Source organism: Castanea sativa, chromosome 11 (genome assembly GCF_040712315.1).
Source record: "Castanea sativa cultivar Marrone di Chiusa Pesio chromosome 11, ASM4071231v1".
Classification (NCBI taxonomy): domain Eukaryota; kingdom Viridiplantae; phylum Streptophyta; class Magnoliopsida; order Fagales; family Fagaceae; genus Castanea; species Castanea sativa.
In genome coordinates, this window is record NC_134023.1 from 23,789,538 (window position 1) to 23,809,076 (window position 19,539).

Sequence of the window (19,539 nt, forward strand, 5' to 3'; positions counted from 1 at the left end):
AGGGTTTGTTTGAGATCCGTTTATTTTGCTGAAATTAAAATTTTTTTACTAAAAATATTGTAGATAAAGGTAAAAGTTAATTAAGATAATACAGTGAAACTCATGAATAGTACCAAAAAGTGCAGTAAGACCCATAAATAATACAAAAATAAACTAAATATTAAAATAAGCTAACTTTTTAATCTTGAGCCAACCGCTAACTAAACCCAAAAAAAGATAGCAAGCCCAAATGATCTCCACCACCAGCAATCATAGAAACCACCATCAATCACTACTACAAACAAAAATAAATCTAACCAATGTTAGCCATTTCATCAAACCCAAAAAAAAAAACATAGCAAACTTAGCTGATCTCTACCATAGCAACCATAAAAAATACAGTCGATTGCCATAATAGCAAACAAAAAAAAAAAAAAAAAATTTTGATTGAAAACCTAGCCAATCTCAACACTGATAGCCATGACCCACAACTGCTGTTAGAAGTTAAACTTGTTTATAATTAATCCTTCATAAATAAGTGAGTTTCATAAGTTAATGTAGTGGGAAGTTTATTGAAGTTATGTGTGAGATTTATGAATGTAAGAGTTAGAAAATAAATGTAGTGAGAGTTAAAGGTTGGATGGTGTACTATATAAACCCATTCATCCGTCAAGTTCTGAGCAAGAGTTGAGAAATACAAAACCTTAAAGAGTTCTAACTCTTCCCTCTCCATTCTCTCTCTCTTTATTTAATTTGTGAGTGTGAGTTTTTTCTACACACTAAGTAGTGTGTGGATATTTGTGAGAGTAACTGAGGAAAGGCCCATCAATATTTTGTTTTATTTCCAACAAAGTGGTATCAGAGCCAATCGGTTCGTGGTGAGAATGGCTATTGCTAATGGGATGGTGTCATTCCAATTTCCTCAACTTACCAAACAAAACTTTGAAAATTGGAGTATCCGAATGAAGGCGTTGCTCGGATCCCAAGATGCGTGGGAGATTGTGGAGAAAGGTTATGTGGAGTCACAAGATGAAGAATCTTTGACCCAAAACCAAAAGGATGCCTTGCAAAAAGCTCGAAAGAAAGATCAACAAGCACTTACGTTGATCTATCAAGGCTTGGATGAAACTATGTTCGAGAAAGTTGCAAATGCAACTTCATCCAAGCAAGCATGGGAGATTCTTAAAAACTCTCTAACGGGAGTTGATAAAGTGAAGAAAGTTCGCCTTCAAACATTGAGAGGCGAGTTTGAAGGTTTGTACATGAAAGAATCTGAATCTATTTCAGATTATTTTTCAAGGGTGTTGGCAATTGTAAATCAATTGAAGAGATATGGTGAGAACTTGGATGATGTCCGTGTGGTAGAAAAAATTCTACGGTCATTAACTTCTAAGTTTGACTATATTGTTGTAGCAATTGAGGAATCAAAAGACTTAGAGTCAGTGACCATTGACCAACTCATGGGATCATTACAAGCCCATGAAGAAAGGCTTAATAAGAAGAAGCAAGAGCCTTTGGAGCAAGTCCTACAAGCAAAGCTCACCTTGAATGAGAAAGGTTGGCGTGAAAGTAGCCAAAGAGGCCGAGGACATGGACGTGGTAGAGGGAGAGGATCTGGAGGAAGAAATGGTCAAAACTCTCCCAATTATGAAGAGAGGGGTCAAAGTTCAAAATCCACAAGAGATCATGGAAGAGGAAGTTTCTCAAGACCATATAAAAGAAGGTATGATAAGTCTAATACAAATGTTATAATTGTCAAAAGTATGGGCATTATGCTTCTGAATGTAAAAATGCCACTAACACTATTGAGGAGAAAGCTAACTATGTTGAAGATAAGAATGAAGAAGTGGAGCCGACTTTGTTGTTGGCATACAAAGGAGAAGGCAAAGAAGAAAATGGTGCGTGGTATCTTGACTCTGGTGCTAGCAACCATATGTGTGGGAATAAAATGATGTTTATGGAGATTGATGAATCGGTGGTCGGGAATGTTACCTTTGGTGACTCGTCCAAAGTTTCAGTGAAGGGGATAGGTAAAATTCTTATCCGTTTAAAGAATGGAGATCATCAATTCTGATGTATATTATGTGCCAATCATGAAAACTAATATTTTGAGCTTAGGACAACTTCTTGAGAAAGACTATGATATCCAGTTGAAAGATCGTAGTTGCTTAATAAGGGATCATCGAAATAATGTGATAGCTAATGTGCCTATGACAAGAAATAGAATGTTCTTGTTAAATATTCAAACTGATGCTATTAAATGTCTGAAGGCTTGTTTTAAAGATTCTTCTTGGCTTTGGCATCTAAGATTTGGGCATTTAAAATTTGGAGGACTACAATTGTTGACAAAGATAAAGATGGTGAGAGGATTGCCTTCCATTGAGCATCCTCACCAGCTTTGTGAAGGATGTCTCCTTGGCAAGCAATCAAGGAAAAGCTTTCCAAAAGAAGCTAGTACAAGAGCAACCAAGCCATTGCAACTTGTTCATACTGATGTGTGTGGACCTATCAAGCCATCATCACTTGGTAAAAGTAACTACTTTCTTCTCTTTATTGATGATTTTAGTAGAAAAACATGGGTTTATTTTTTGAAGCAGAAATCTGAAGCATTTGGTGCATTTAAGAAATTTAAGGCATTTGTAGAAAAACAGAGTGGTCATGAAATTAAGGCCTTAAGATCTGATAGAGGAGGCGAATTCACATCAAATGAATTCAAAGAATTTTGTGAAGCAAATGGGATTCGCCGCCCTTTAACAAGCTCCAAGGTCACCACAACAGAATGGTGTAGCGTAAAGAAAGAATCGCTCAATTCTTAATATGGCCGAAGCATGTTGAAGAGCAAGAAAATGCCTAAAGAATTTTGGGCCGAAGCTAGATTGTGCAATCTATTTGTCCAATCGTTGCCCCACAAGAAGCATGTACAAGGAAAAAACCCCACAACAAGCTTGGAGTAGGAAGAAGCCTGCTTCCCATCTTCGTGTGTTTGGGAGCATTGCATATGCACATGTACCAGATCAAGAGAGATCCAAGCTAGATGATAAAAGCAAGAAGTATGTGGTCATTGGTTATGATCCAAGCTCTAAGGGCTATAAGCTCTATAATCCGAGTACTGGAAAAGTCATTGTTAGTCGAGATGTGGAATTCGATGAAGAAGGCACATGGGATTGGAGTACCCAAGAAGAAGAGAAGTATGATTTCTTTCCTCTATTTGAAGAGGAAGATCAAGGGAATGAAGTTCAGGAAGAGCCTACCACTCCACCTCCATCACCAACAACATCATCTCCCATTCATGAAAGTCCATCATCATCATCTTTACTAGAAGGAAGTTCTAGTGAAAGACCAAGAAAAATGAGAAGTAACCAGGATCTTTATGATTCAACAGATTACCGATGATGTAACACTTTTTTGTCCGTTTGCCGATTATGAACCTACAGATTTGAAGAAGCAAGGCGAGACAAAAAAATGGAGAAATGCTATGGATGAAGAGATAAAGGCAATAAAGAAGAATGATACATGGGAGCTTGCAACTCTTCCAACTGGAAAGAAGACAATTGGTGTAAAATGGTTGTACAAGTTGAAAAAGAATGCAAAAGGAGAGGTAGAGAGATACAAAGCAAGGTTGGTGGTGAAAAGGTATAGTCAACAAGCAAAGGTGTTGATTATGATGAGGTATTTGCCCCAGCTTGCTCGTTTGGAAACTATACGATTGCTAATTTCTTTAGCAAATAATCAATGGAGAATTTTTCAAATGGATGTAAAATCCGCATTTTTGAATGGCTACCTCGAGGAAGAACTTTATGTCCGAGCAAATTTCATAGGCTATGTTGTAGGGGCAGAAGATAAAGTTTTGAAGTTAAAGAAAGCTCTATATGGCCTAAAACAGTGCACCAAGAGCTTGGAATAGTAGAATTGACAAATACTTCCAGTGTTAATGGATTTTCTAAATGCTCACATGAACATGCGCTTTATTATAAGGTGCATACAAATGGAGATATCTTAATTGTTTGTCCTATGTAGATGATTTGATTTTTACAGTAACAATCCAAGTATGTTTGAAGACTTCAAAAAGCAATGACTAAGGAGTTTGAAATGACGTATATTGGACTTATGGCCTATTATCTTGGCATTGAAGTGAAGCGTATGGAGGATGGGATTTTTATTTCCCAAGAAGGTTATGCAAAGGATATTCTCGAGAAGTTTCGAGATGTTAAATTCCAATCCAGCTTAGCACCCCCGTAGAATGTGGAGTGAAGTTGTCAAAGCATGTTGATGAAGAGAAGGTTAATCCAACATTCTTCAAAAGTTTGATCGGAAGTCCGAGGTATCTAACATGTACAAGACCAGACATTCTTTTTGGCGTTGGACTAGTTAGTCGTTACATGGAAGCACCGAAGATGACTCATTTGAAGACTCGCCAAGAGAATTCTTCGGCTATTTAAAAGGTACACCGGATTATGGACTCGTTGTATTCACCCTCTAAAGATTTTAAACTTGTTGGCTACAGTGATAGTGATTGGGCCGGAGATACGGATGATAGAAAGAGTACTACTGGTTTTGTATTCTATATGGGTAATACTGCATTTACATGGACGTCCAAAAAGCAGCTAATCGTGACGCTTTCCACTTGTGAAGCTGAGTACGTTGCTGCTACCTCCAGTGTTTGTCATGCAAAGTGGCTTAGAAGTTTATTGAAAGAGTTGCAAATGTTTCAAGAAGAAGCTCGGAAGATATTTATGGACAATAAGTCTGCACTAGCTCTTGCAAAGAATCCAGTCTTTCATGACCGAAGCAAGCACATTGACACAAGGTATCATTTTATTCGAGAATGTATTGCAAGAAAAGAAGTTCATCTTGAGTTCGTGAAGTCACATGATCAGGTTGCAGATATACTCACTAAACCACTCAAGTATGACACATTCAACAAGCTGCGAGCCTTACTTGGAGTAATCAAGAAAACAATTTTAAGGGGGGATGTTAGAAGTTAAACTTGTTTATAATTAATCCTTCATAAATAAGTGAGTTTCATAAGTTAATGTAGTGGGAAGTTTATTGAAGTTATGTGTGAGATTTATGAATGTAAGAGTTAGAAAATAAATGTAGTGAGAGTTAAAGGTTGGATGGTGTACTATATAAACCCATTCATCCGTCATGTTCTGTGCAAGAGTTGAGAAATACAAAACCTTAAAGAGTTCTAACTCTTCCCTCTCCATTCTCTCTCTCTTTATTTAATTTGTGAGTGTGAGTTTTTTCTACACACTAAGTAGTGTGTGGATATTTGTGAGAGTAATTGAGGAAAGGCCCATCAATATTTTGTTTTATTTCCAACAACTGCAACCCTCAACCATTGAAACCCAAGAATTGAAACCCCCGACACCACCCAAAACCCCCACAAATTGCAACCCACCACACCCATAACCATCAACACCACCACTGTAGATCATAGCCCCCACCACCAACACTGTGCACCACCCAAAACCAAATAAAAAACCCACCTAATAGCTAGCGCTAGCAAACCCAAATTATTGCAAAGCCACAGTACAAGAAAGAAGGACCACTTGTACAGAGTTGCAAGAGACAGAGAGAAGGCTTGGTTTGGGTAGCTATGAGTAAGAGAGATTAGAGAAGAGGCAAAAGTAAGACAGGGGGAAAAGACTGAATAGAGAGAGGAGGGTGGGGAAGAGAGAGAGAGAGAGAGAGAGAGAGCTATAGTAAGCATTAACATTGTAGCATGTATGTAAAATTTTTATCAAATACAAAACTGTATAACGCTTGGTTTTTGTAGTTTGGGCTTTTAAAATTTTTTTTTTTTTTTTTTGGAGTTTTAGAAACTCAGTATGTTTGGTAACTTTTTTTTTCTCTTATTTTCTGTTTTTAAAAACAATTTTCTATTTTTGAGACTAAAAATTTTGTTTGGCAACCCAAAATGAACTGAAAACAAAAACTATTCTCAAAACTCAATTTATGAAGGAAACTGAAAACATACAAAAAGTTGTTTTCAGTTTCTAATTTTCAAAAATTAATGAAAATACTCATTAATTTTAATGAATCTATCTCATTTAATGAGTTAGTATTATAATTCAAATCCTTATAACAACATATTTTAGTATTTTCTATTTTTTTCTTCAAATTTTTTTTTTTAATTTTTAATTTCAAATAACTAAACATGTTTTTTATTTCAAAAACATAAGAAATTTTTTTTTTCTTTACATTCCTAAAAACAAGTTTTTGAAAATAGAAAACAAAAACTGTTACCAAACATAACTTAAATGCTCTTAGATCACCATTGACATTGTCAACACTCAAATTTCTAAGGCCTTGAGGACACATCTCTTATGACGATCGATGTTTACATGAGTGAGAGTCTTTTACTTATCTTTACATTTCAAGAATCGCCACCAATTGGTCACAAGAAAATATTCTTATGATGATTGGTGTGATTATTGGTCACAAGAAATGTTTTAAACCATAGACATATTCTTAAAACTTTGGTTACATACAGGAAATTTGTAGTACATCATCTCACAACACATATCCTCAGATACTGCATTGTTTTGATACAATCTTAATTACTAACTACTTTTAAACATATCTTGGATACATAGCATTTTGTTTTTGAAAAAAGCTCTACTTAAAAATAATATTTTGAAATTAAGTAGACATGCTTGACCAATTTGCATTTGAATTGAAATACATAAGCTAAAATTTCTCCTTTAAAACTATTAGCAATCTTAATTGCAATTTTATCTCCAATTTTATTTTCATGCAAAGACAATAAGAACTCAAATATTTAAATTAGAGAAGGGCTATTTGTTGGCTTGATTTGGAGTCTACAAGTTCAAGTAATATGAATTATGGACAAGATGCACTTTTTAAGAATTTTTTTAAATACTTCTTTTATTAAAAAAAAAATGTTGTTTGTGGATTATTGGAGGAAACCCCATTTTTAGGATTCGTTTTTATGAATATTCCGTAGATAATTTTCTTAAATATGAAAATCTCATGAGATTTTGGAGAGCCATTTTCAAATAATACAAATTCTCATGAGAAATTGAAATTTTATTTAGTATTATTATAGAAAAGAGAAAAATTCCAAGTACTTTGGAAAACATTGTCCAAAATGGGAAAATTACATGTATTTAGAAAAGCATTCTCAAAGAGTATACCAAATCCATTTGGGAAAAAACATTTTCAAAGGAATATCCCATATTTTTTCAAAAACAATATTTAAATGAAAATCCAATGATTTCTTGAAAAAATCCTTTGTACCTATGGCCATTTCACTAATGAAAACAATATTTTTATCTAGAAATGTAATTTGTTAGTCACGTAGGCATTTTGGTTGTGGGTTGTTGTGGTTCAATGGTGGTGGCTGTGTGGGTGATGTTGGCTATGCGGGTTAAAATGTGGCTATGTGGATCAGAATGTGGCTATGTGAGTTTGATGTTGGTTGTGTGGGTCGGAATGTGGCTGTGTGGGTTTGATGGAGTGAGAGGAAGAGAGGAAAAGAGGGAAGATAGAGATGGGAGAGAAAAGAGAGAATTGATTTGTTTATATTATTTGTTGATATAGTTTATATTATTTTAATAAGTTGTATGTAAAAATAGAAACTGAGATGTTAGGTGAGTTGTAAAATGGGATGGTAACATAGATAAAGTAGATTTTTAGAATGTAAAATAGAACTTTTTTGCATCCTCGGATGCTAGTGTTCTAATATATATATGCTAAGGTGTGTGCTTGATTAGTTATGCCCTCAACTACTTTTTTTTTTTTTTTTTTCTATTCTCTTTGTCTCTCTCTATTCGTCTCTTCCTCACTATTCTTATTTAGCCCTAAATATTCATATTTTATCAATTTGGTATCAAAGCGATACAACCTAAACGCAACTCTAACACACTTGATTTAGGTTTTCAATTTTGTTTCGTTTTGCTTTATGGTTGATTTGCACTAGTGAAATACCAAATATTTTTTTTCTTTGATATCTTTCACTTATGTTCAATAAATTATCATTATTGTTTTGACAAATGAGTTAGAAAAAATATTTTTTTGTTTTCCATTTAATTTTTTTCTAGAATTATCAGAAAAGCTAATAAGTATTCATTATAATTATGAATGTCCAATTAATTTGCTTAAGTATATACAACTTATCACTAATGATTTCCTAAAAAAAATATTATCACTAATTAAATGTACTTGGTAAATAAATATAAGAGAAAAATGTAGGTTCATACTATAATGTTATATGACTAATTAATAGCATTCACATTGGCGGTGCTAAAAAGTTTAGCTTTTAAAAATTATAAAAGTTAATTTATCTATTTTAACACCTCACTTTACAATAAACTCAACATCAAAGATTCTTTTTTTTTTCCGGCTTCATTTAAATATTATTTTTTTAAAAAAAATTTATCACTTTTTGCTATAGTAATGAGAAGATGTGACCCCCAGAGAATAAATGTTTTTTTATCACTTTGTGCTACGATAAACTGTAACTAGTTTGTATGATTTTTTACTTTACTGCCACTAGTGTAGCTTTGCTTTTTAGTGTTTCGGATGCTAAAATAGCATTTTGGCTATTTTAGCATCACCAATGTAAATGTTTTTTGCATCATGTTAGTGTACAAGTGATGGATGATTACACCATACTATGATGCACTCTTATGTAGACAATTACACTCACTAGGTAAGTGGTATTGCTTCACAAATGTATTGTATGATCAATGTATTAGTATTTTTACTGAACAATTATGTCTTTTGGATAATAAATATCGCTTCATGAAGGGATATGTCTATTACCAAGAGACATCAAAGTAAATATAAACAAATGGACCCTCATTTAGTTTTGGTTTTGGACCCTTGATTCTCTCTGCATACATATTACAACCTAACCAGACACTCATCCATATTTAGGTCCATCACATTGCTTATATTTCCTTTAGACCGGATATATATATAAGGGAAACGTACATTTGCCTCCACAGTTCAAATTGATTTGAAGTTATTTTGTTCCAACTCATGATGTGGCAATTGAAGAGACTATCTATTTGTAGTTTTAATCACATGATTTTTTAATGATTCATGTGATTTGTTTAATAATATAAATAAATCTAATAAAATTTTCACCTAAGAGGTTGAAAAAAAATAGTTTCAAACCAGTTTGGAGCCAAAATTTGACCCGTGGATAATAGATTCATGAAAAAAAAATTAGACAAAAGCTCCAATACATATTTTGATGCAAGGTTTGTAGGATTCTAGCGAGCATTTGGGCAAAAATTTAAAATGAAGTGATTATATTATCCTTAACCGATGAGGATACAGTTTCAATACAAATTTATCTACCCGTATTACTTCTCTTGTTTGATTTCAATACCTTGCTCGGACGTGGTTTGCTCTAACAGTTTCTCCACCTTCTCTTTTTCCTTCCCCCATAACGTGGCGTACAGACCAATAATTATCGACATAGCTCCGATAACACTGGAATCAAAGTGGAGAGAATAAGAATTGCTAATTCTAAATTTATACCTTTGTCATTCTTTTCCCCCTAGAAAAGTCATTTTTCACCAAAGCTAACTCAAAAATCAATATACTTACCCTCCAATGTATAAAGCATCTCCTAAAATGAGTAGTCCCATAATGGCTACTATTAATGTGGACAATGGTCTAAATGCTGTCATGAAAACTGGTCCTTTTAGTCTAATTGCCAATGTTTGAACATATACTGTAATTCCAAAAATCACAACTCCCTGAAAAAAGAAATACTATATAATTAACTTTTCTCAAATCTCTAGAAATAGGAAAATATGGGTGTGGCATTCAAAAATTTACACTGTAGATTGGAGCAAAGAGGCTGATGTTCCATGACAATTTCCATGATGAAGTTTTATGATCCAAAATTGCTGTCATGATAGTCGAGAGTATAGCACCTGATAAGCACGTTAGTGATGTAAGTGCTATTGGTGCTGGATACATCTTAATTGTAGTTGTCTGCAATAGTCATATATGCGTATTAGTTTATAATTTTATACGTCTTTTTTCAAATTTAAATTGAAACGTGCATTAGTTTCCAATATGTGTAGTTGTAATTCTAGTTACTATATATATTAGAATTATACAACATACTGAACGTAATGCATTATGGCCTCCAATGATCACTGTTATAATGATAAAGTTTTTTAACTGATCAAAGAAGCAATATTGGCTGTTATGGAAGACCGAATGAGACTCATTCTGTTAGCTTTCCTTAAAGCACCCAGATTAGGATAGTTTATGTGTAGCTAGCCTAACCCTTTTTGGCTGTATAGAAAAACCATATTTTATGTAAATAACAACTAAGAATCACCTGTAAGATGTAGAATGCTGACAATGAAATGTAAGAAGTAACAAGCATGAGGGAGCCCTTTATTGAATCCTTGTCTAAGAATACTTTTGATGGGGTCACAGATTGATGCGAGTGATGAATATGTAAAGAAATCACAGTGATTCCCTTGTATAGGGTCATGAGTGCTGCACCAGAAAATGCAACAACAGTTCCTAATATCTTGACTTGAGAACTACGCTTGGAAATCTCTATCTTCTCCATCCTGCATATGCCAAGCAAAACTTACTAAGCTTTCCACGAATCAATAATCAATGGATAATTTGAAATCGTGTATTGTTACGGATACTACAAAATTACATATGTGATATGTCTTACTGAAGTTTAAGCAACCCCACACAAAAGTAATTAAAAGTTTATTCTTATGTACTTGTTAGCGTGTATGAAATCAATCATACTCTTTGAAAGATCGATTTGTAATTTTTTTATTGTAAAACTAATAGTAATAGTTTTAGCAAATAACATTTGGAATCATTTTCATATAATGTCGAATGACATATCACACATACAAAAGATAATTCCAGTGGTCGACATTTTTAGGATTTTGTTTTTTTAATAATTTGATAGTTGGTGGAGGGGCAATGGCGGAACCACTATAGGGACAAGGGAGTCATGGTTGATGTAGAACGAAAATTTGGAAGGGCTAGATCTTGTTCTAGCTTAAGGAAACCCTTACGTCCAAAAGGGGGCCCTTAAGGGAAAACTAGGAAAAAAAAAAAAAAAAGAGAGAAGAAGAGAAAACTCTCTAGAAAATACTATTAATATTCTAAAGTGTAATTTTAGTTTTACATGTTACAGTCCTATTTGAAGGTTTTTGAAAACTTATTTTGTAAGTCAAAATATTCTTAAGTTGATCCTAATTTATACAAAACAAAATTTACGTCTCTCTCCTCATGAATATCCATATATCAAAGAAATCCTATAAATCATGTATCTAATCAAGAAAATCTTCCTTATAAGAACAACCATTAAAATTCTCAACTCTTTCATAAAATGTATAATCCTTATGAATGTCATGAAAGGAATGGTGATTGAGAAAGGTTGCTTGTGAGTTACATCTTTGTGATTGTTGTCCGCTTTGTTAAGGCAATTCAAATCTAACGTGAAAGAGCATGTCCCGAATCTTATGGAGTTATGGAGTCATCTTATTACTATTAGATTGAATTATAGCTCAGAAGGTCTGCACCCTTCTATCACCATCAATAGGGTATAAAGAAAAATGATTAGTTTGTATCTAATATTTTTTAATAAACTTTGCACATGCTTATTAAGTTTATTAATTAAACACATTTTGTTTTATATCTATTGATTTATAAAATACTTTATTTACATTTTGTTGATACCCATTTTCACAACACATTTTTTACAAGCCTAATTTAACTAAGTTCAACTTCCTTGTGGGTCCAATTCATATATTAAATTATACTTAATTCATTTAAACATGGCCCAAGCTCATGCGACTCATTAGAAAAATTGAGGGAGTTTAGTTTGGAGAGTATAAGTCGTTTCTTACGGACCTTTTGCATGGGCCCGGCTCACGTGTGCTACCAAGCGGGCTAGAGACGCAAGTAACACCTCAAGCTCGTGAAGGAGGTTCAGTACCTAAAATTTCCACCTAAAAAGAGCTTTTATACTTTAGTTGTCTGTGACCTAAAGTTTCTGTCTAAACTCATTTTTGTCTTTAAAACATAGTTGGTTCTTATTAGCCAACTCCAGTTGCTAGCCATCACTTAGGTAAGTATTCCAATAATCTTAAATAGCTGACAAGAGGTAGCCAATTAGAGTAAACTCCTTTATTTCCAAAATTATGTAAAAAGCAATCAACTCATTTCCTAAGCATAAAGCAAACTTCCACAAATCATGGAAATAGAACTTGGGAGGACCAAAGCTACTCTCTCTGCCCAAAAACCAGTCGTTAGCAATACCCCGAATTCAATATAAATCTCTCTCTTCAGCTCAAAAATAGACAAACTATGTTTTTATCGACAGGGTTGAAACTTTAGAACAAAAGTTTATTCAGCCAGTTAACATCCTCACAATTCTGAAGTTTAGAGGTGGAAATATGAGTATAGGGGAACCTTCCCTCTTTTACTCACAACCTCTCTCAATTTCCTCTTCTTGCTAACTGTGAGTCTAAGTTTGGAACCTTTTGTCTTTCTCTGCCATCTTTTGCATTTTTATTATTGGCATTTTGATTTCTCTCTTGTTAAAACATCATTAGTTTTTGTTTTCTATACATTGTAAATTTTAGGCTTGATTCTCCACAAATAAACATTTCTAAAGAACTTAAGGAGAGATTTAAGCTAATCTTGCATTTTTTGCCCTTGTTGCAAAACATCCCAACACATTTTGAACTATGTTTATAATTTTTTTTTTTATATTAATATGTAGCATGTAGAAAGAAAAAAAAAATCAATAAGTATATTTTAAATTAAGCTAGCCCTTCAAAGATAAATTTTTGGCTCTACCAAAGGATAAGTCCCATCACCCCACTTTCTAAAAGGAACAACATCTTTGTTGGAGGACTACCAAAGGCTTGGTTCCTGGTGTAGATGGCCACTGTGTTGGCTCTTTTGATCAATTCCCAGACCAATTCCTGTAACCATATTTTCTTCGTAGTATGAATATACTTCTCTCTTCAGTCAAAAAAAGAAATAGGAGAAAGTGTTAGTTGGGCTATAGGGATTTTTTTAAAATAGAGAATTATGTTAGCAAAGCTCGCTACTTCCCAAACTGCTCTTTCATGATGGCTGAGTTAGGAAACAATCCTTTATATGTTTAGTGTAGCATCCTAGCAGCAAGGGATATCATCAAAGAGGGGACACGCTGGAAGGTTGGTAAAGGGCGAAAGATTGGGGTGTTCACACATGGTTGGCTGTCTCATTCTCCTGTGCCTCTAAATGAAGTCTCCAGGGATATGCAAGTTTGTGAACTTATTGACCAGGACACTAGACAATGGGACGGAGGAAAAATCTTCGCAACCTTTGCTCATCACACTCAGGTTGAGATTTTGGCTATACCACTCAACAACCCCAACTCCCTAGGACACCTTAGTGTGGAAGGAGAATAAAGCTCAACAGTTCTCGGTCAAAACGGCCTACCAGGTGGCTTTACGATTGAAGAACCAATCTAGGGTAGAACACTCAGCAGCTCGGGCTCATGGGTCTGTTTGGAACAAGATGTGGACCTTGAATGTGCCCCCAAAAGTTCTCACGCTCATGTAAGAGCATGTTCAAATTGTCTACCTATCCGCGACAATCTACACCGACGACGTGTGCAGGTGGAACCCATCTGTGTGTTGTGTAATCAAGAACCTGAAACGGCAAGTCACCTTTTGTGGACTTGCCCTTTTGCAAGGAATGTCTGGGCTTTATTCAAAGGAAGAACACAGAAGTGCAGCAATGAGGTATGTGATTTCTTCCTCTGTTCAACCAGATGCAACTGAAATTGAGCTAACCGGAATTAGAAAGATGGGCTGTTACAGCTTGGGCGATTTGGAATGCAAAAAACAGGTTTTATTTTGAGCAAGTTCAAGCCCATCCGAAGACAATCCTCAATAGTGCTAGTGGCGTGTTTGAAGAGTACCAACGGCTTATGATAGCCCAGAATTTAGTCTTATTTAGATGCCTTTCTTATGGCTTCCTGGACTACAATTGTTGGTGGTGCCCCTTTGTCCAAGGTGGCAAGATGTCTTACTTGGGACCACTACATACTGGTTTCTTATTATCATTAAAATTTTCTGCCGTTTAACTCAAAAAAAAAAAAAAAATCTTAATTGGTTACCTTGTATTTGGACCTTGATTTTGATGATTTAAATTAATTAGATTTTTTCTTTTAGATAAGGTAAATAGTGGGGGAGAGGTGGGCTTGATGCACAAATATGTAACAAAAAAGAATAATTAATGAGAATTTATGTGACATAGTAACGGTGGTGGTAATATTGTATGTTAGCATGACGTTCTTGGCGGTGGTTGTGATGGTGACAAGGACAGTGTAAACAATGGCAACGAGAGTGATGGAGTTGTGGAAAAAGACAATGGTAGTGTGGTAACAATAGTAGCAATGGCGCTGTAGTAAAGGGATAGTGATGATAAAGTATAAAGAATAATAATGATAGATAATATTGGTAAATGGCAAATTCTCTTGCAAGTTATAATATTCGACTTTGAAATTTAGATGCTTCAAAATAACAAATTAAAACTTCTCCATAATTTTTGAATCACCTTTATTTTTAAACACCCCAAAACAAAAAAAAAAAGAACTAAATTATAACTTTCCATAAAACATCCTCCAATCACAATATTAAAGATTCTATTGAAGATAGAAAATTGGTACCTCTCCCCTCAAAAAGAAATGGTCAGTTCTTCCCTTTTCTTTTTTATTTTTTTGGTAAATTGTAAATTATATCCGTAAAGTTTGAAAATGTTTAGATTTTACACCTTGCAATTTCATATTTTGGAATTTACCTCCTAAAGTTTGGAAATATTTAGATTTTATACCCTAATGTTTTAGGATTTTGATTTTATCTCCTAAAATTTGGAGTGTTTGGATTTTATACTTTAAAACACCCTCAAATTTTGAAACTTTAGAGTGTAAAATCTAAACACTTCTAAGGCTTTAGAGAGTAAAATCTAAATTTTGAAACGTTAGGATGTAAAATGGTAAAATCCAAATTTTGAATCTTCATGGTGTAAAATTTAAACACCCCTAAACTTAAAGAATGTAGTTTGCAATTTACCTTTTTTTTTCTTTTAAACCTTTTTTTTTAATTTAAGATTGAACATGATAGTGATATACAGCATATCTCACTGGAGGAATATATATATATATATAAATATATATATATATATATATATATATATATATATATATATATATATATATAAAGAATTAAATCTGAAACAAGAATCAGATACACAAAGGATAGATTTTGATTTATTCATATATACCTGAACAAAACTGCTAAGATAAAGGTCATTGATGGCATTAGGTTGCACAAGGCAGATGCAAAAGCTGGTGAAGTTATTTCTAGTCCGGCATAATAAAGTGTCCTCCCTAACACACCTCTTAAAACAAAATAAACAAAATAAATTTAGCAACTAATCAAAACTTTTGTTATGCTCATTTGATAATATTATAAGGAAATGACTTTGTGTATTTGGCAAACGCTTTACTCACCCTAGTAGACCCAAGAAGAACAGATTTCGCACAATTGGTAAGCTAATTTTGCAGTCATTTTTCCTGCAAGGAATATTCAATAGTTAATCATCTAGAGGATTTAATTATTTTCATACTATGATTCCATTAAGAAAGGTGTACCGTACTTATATCAAGATTTTTTAAAATTATTTGATAAATTTCATATCATATTTAGACTATGTTTAAAATGCAAATATGAAGAATACTCATCTAAAACATTGTGATGAGTACTCATATCATATTAAGCATTTTTTTTTTTTGGTGATGCAATATTTATGTTCATGTCCATTTTCTCATCTAAAACATTGTGATGGAATTATAAAAAGAAATAACCTGTGAAATACATTTTTTCTTTGTTTTTATCTTTTTTTTTCCCCTATCCTTGTTAGTCATAATCACATTATGAAGTGCAACAAGATAAAAGAAGACACTAAAAGATAAAAGGGTACAAAACCTTTCAAAGAGAAATGCAAGAAGAGCAGTAGTTAAAGCTCCAATAGCTTGTCCATATGTAACAAGCACATAAAGACTCGTGCCTTTGTTTAGATAGATCTTGGATATTATGTTAAATCCTGCAAGGCAAACATTAGCGAATATGCAATAGATATATGGTTTCAACTTTTCACACAACTTCTCTTGCTTGATGTTTCCTATTCCCTCTCTCACACCCTCTCTATGCTCTCCCATCTTGCTTGAATTTGCATCCTCCTAAGCACCATCTACATTTTTATAAAATTGGAGAGAGACAATGCAAATTGTAAAAAAAAAATTATTTTTTTATTCCCACATGGACTCCACTTTCAAATTAGTAAAATTTGAAAGTGACTAGTGAATATGTGTTTTTTTCTTGAAGGAAAAAGTTTCTCTCCAAACTAGTTTGGAGAGAAACCCTTCAAACTTATCAAATATTTTTATATTGAGTATGAAATTTGAAAATCTAACCGTTGGATTGCATGTTCTTATTATATTATTCATGCTTGCAAAATTTCAAGAAAATCAAAAATCAATTGCTATGTCATCAAATAAATGTTAAAATTTCAAGTTTTTATAATCTAAAATTGTGTATAAAAAATAAGTTCGTTGATCAAATAGTAAATAAAATCCGATTTGAACGAAATTTGATATGCATGTTAAGAACATAAGGAACATGAAATTTAACGGTTAGATTTTCAAAATTCACACCTAAAAAAAAGATATATGATAAGTTTGAAGGGTTTCTCTCCAAACTAGTTTGGAGAGAAACTTTGTTCTTTGCTAAATGCCTTGCGACTATGTTTAGTGCGTGTTTAGTGCGAGTACCTACGGTCTCATCGTGGCCAATTGTTGGATAAAAGAATTAATCCTACCACTCAATTTAATGGCTATTCCACAAGGCATTATTTAAGTGACATTTTATGTCACGTCTGATTTAAAAGTGCTTAATGACACTATAGTGACGTAAGACAACCACATTATTTCAATGGAGCAATTAAACAATAATAGAACAAAAGATAAACCTTAGGAGTTAGCACCTAAGGGTTGCTTGGAGTCAGCACCAAGCAAACTGGAGTTGGCACCAAGCAAACTAGAGTTGGCAACAGTGTAAAAGAAAACACACGTTTTTTAATAATTCTCAAAAGTTGTCTTACAATAATTAGAAAAAATGCTTAAATAGCTAACAATAAAATGCATAAAGAAACACTAATTATTAAATGCTCGGGCTTGCTTAGTCTCAAGCCCAATAACTAACAAGCTCCATCCATAAGGCCACAGGTTGGGCCGTCTTCTTTTTGCTCTTCCTCCCATACATGCGTATAATTGGGGGCTTGTATCTTGTGTCCGCACCAACTTCCCTCAGGTGAAAAGAACTCGACCCCGTCGAGTGGAAATCTGAAGATCTCTGATAGTACTCCAACAAGGCAAGATCCAGTCGCTGTAGCTCATCTCTAGTAATCCATGTGCAATCAGAATTTGCTCGCCCTCGCCACCGAACTAGGAAATGGTGATCTCCTTCATCCCTGGTGGAAACAATCTGCTCATCTAAAATAACATCAATAGATTCTTTATATGCATAGGGCAGATTTAAGGGTAAAGGGGTAGGAATAGGAGCATCAATAGAATCAAGCAAAGGCTCATTAAAAGGAGTATCAGGAATAGCTGTAGAGCTTTTATAAGCAACTAGATCCTCAATATTAAAGGAGGAGCTAATACCATAATCATGAGTAAGGCCAATGACATATGCATTTGGGCCCATTCGTTTCAATACCTTGAATGGACTGACACTATGAGCTTGCCATTTCTTAACGGTCCTAGAGGGAAACCGTTCAAGTCGAATTTGAATCATGACATAATCTCCTACCTGAAACTTTACATGACGCCGATGAGTGTCAGCATAAATTTTATATTGAGAATTACTTACCTGAATTCTTTTTGCGAATCTCATTATGCAAATCATGAATATGTCATGCAAATGCCTCAGCAGATTCAAAAATCCTAACATGTGAGGACATGGGAAAAATATCTAAGGGCTTCCTAGGTGTATATCCATGCACAACCTCAAAAGGACTAGCGCCTATAGACCTATTGACAGAGCTATTATATGCAAGTTGAGCTATAGGAAGAATTGATTCCCAATTTCGATTGGCTTCACCCACTAGGCATCGAAGGAGGTTGCCTAAACTACGATTAACCACTTTAGTTTGACCATCAATTTAAGAATGAAATGCTGTGAAAAAATTCAATTTGGTGCCTACTAAATGTCACAGAGTCTTCCAAAAATAGCTCATGAAGCGAACATCCCTATCAGACACTATGGTTTTGGGAAGATCACAAAGTTTGACAATCTCATCAAAATAGAGCTTTGCAATCTTAAAAGCATCAAAGGTCTTAGAACATGGTAGGAAATGAGCCATCTTAGAGAAGCGATCAACAACTACTAGAATAGAATCATGCTTCCTAAAGGTGTGGGCCAAACCAACACAAAGTCCATACTCACATCCTGCCACGGGCGATCTGACACAGGTAGAGGCGTGTATAGGCCAGTGTTTTGTTTGCGATGTTTGGCTAGTTGACATGTACGACACTGACCAACTATTTTGGCAATGCCCCTTTTAAGACCAGGCCAATAGAGTTGACGTTCCACTTCCTCAATTGTTTCGTCTCGGCCAAAATGACCTGTAAAGCCTTCCGCATGTATCTCCCAAACTAGGAAATCTCTTACTGACGACCGAGGGATACATAACTCGTTGGCCTTGAACAAGTAACCATCTTGAAGGGTATAATCATCCAGGATTGGCCTGAGGTATTATTTAGGCTAGTGTAAAGCTCCCTAAAATCTAGCATTACTTGAACATTTTGGGGGTCGGTAGAAACTCCCTCAGAGGATACTATGAAACCTAGGAATACGACTTTATCGGTAAAGAAAGAGCACTTCTTGAGGTTACTATATAAACTTTCCTTCCTAAGGGTAGTACAAACTTGAGTTAGGTAGTCTAAGTGTTTCTCTCTAGACTTGCTATAGATGAGGATGTCATCAAAGTACACAACTAAGAAGTTCTCCATAAAAGGCTTGAGCACTTAAGTCATTACTCTTATAAAGGTACTAGGAGCATTGGACAATCCAAAAGGCATGACCATCCACTCACATAAACCATCTTTCGTCTTGAAGGCAGTTTTCCATTCATCACCAGGACGAACCCTAATTTAATGATAGCCACTTTTCAAGTCTATCTTAGAAAAGATTGTTGCTCCAGCCATCATATCCAACATGTCATCCAATCGAGGGATAGGGAAATGATATTTCACAGTAATCTTATTAATGGCACAGCTATCAACACACATCCTCGAAGTTCCATCCTTCTTTGGAGTTAAGAGTGCAGGGACTGCACAAGGACTCATGCTTTCATGAACAAAACCCTTCTTAAGTAGTTCTTCTACTTGCTTTTGCAACTCAGCATGTTCTGCAGGGCTCATCCTATAGTGAGGCAAGTTAGGTAGGGTTGCTTCAAGCA

General features: G+C 34.4%; 1 protein-coding gene across 1 annotated transcript; it reads right to left on the minus strand.

The window, feature by feature from the left end:
* Positions 1-9,157: 9,157 nt before the first annotated feature.
* LOC142614674 (WAT1-related protein At5g07050-like) lies at positions 9,158-16,237 on the minus strand. Its single transcript, XM_075787233.1, has 7 exons — positions 16,005-16,237; positions 15,530-15,592; positions 15,301-15,417; positions 10,316-10,556; positions 9,802-9,960; positions 9,568-9,719; positions 9,158-9,450 (listed from the first exon to the last, which is right to left on the minus strand). The coding sequence occupies exons 1-7, from the start codon at positions 16,235-16,237 to the stop codon at positions 9,321-9,323; spliced, it is 1,095 nt and encodes a 364-aa protein (XP_075643348.1). The 3' UTR covers positions 9,158-9,320.
* Positions 16,238-19,539: the final 3,302 nt, after the last annotated feature.

Bases quoted from the DNA above. Each gene is read 5' to 3' on its own strand.
- LOC142614674 (XM_075787233.1), bottom strand. From the start codon at position 16,237: ATGGGAGAGCATAGAGAGGGTGTGAGAGAGGGAATAGGAAACATCAAG. The intron at 15,418-15,529 runs GTGAGTAAAGCG...TTTTGTTTTAAG, and splicing joins TTCTTCTTGGGTCTACTAGG to AGGTGTGTTAGGGAGGACAC. The intron at 10,557-15,300 runs GTATATATGAAT...TGGCATATGCAG, and splicing joins ATCTTAGCAGTTTTGTTCAG to GATGGAGAAGATAGAGATTT.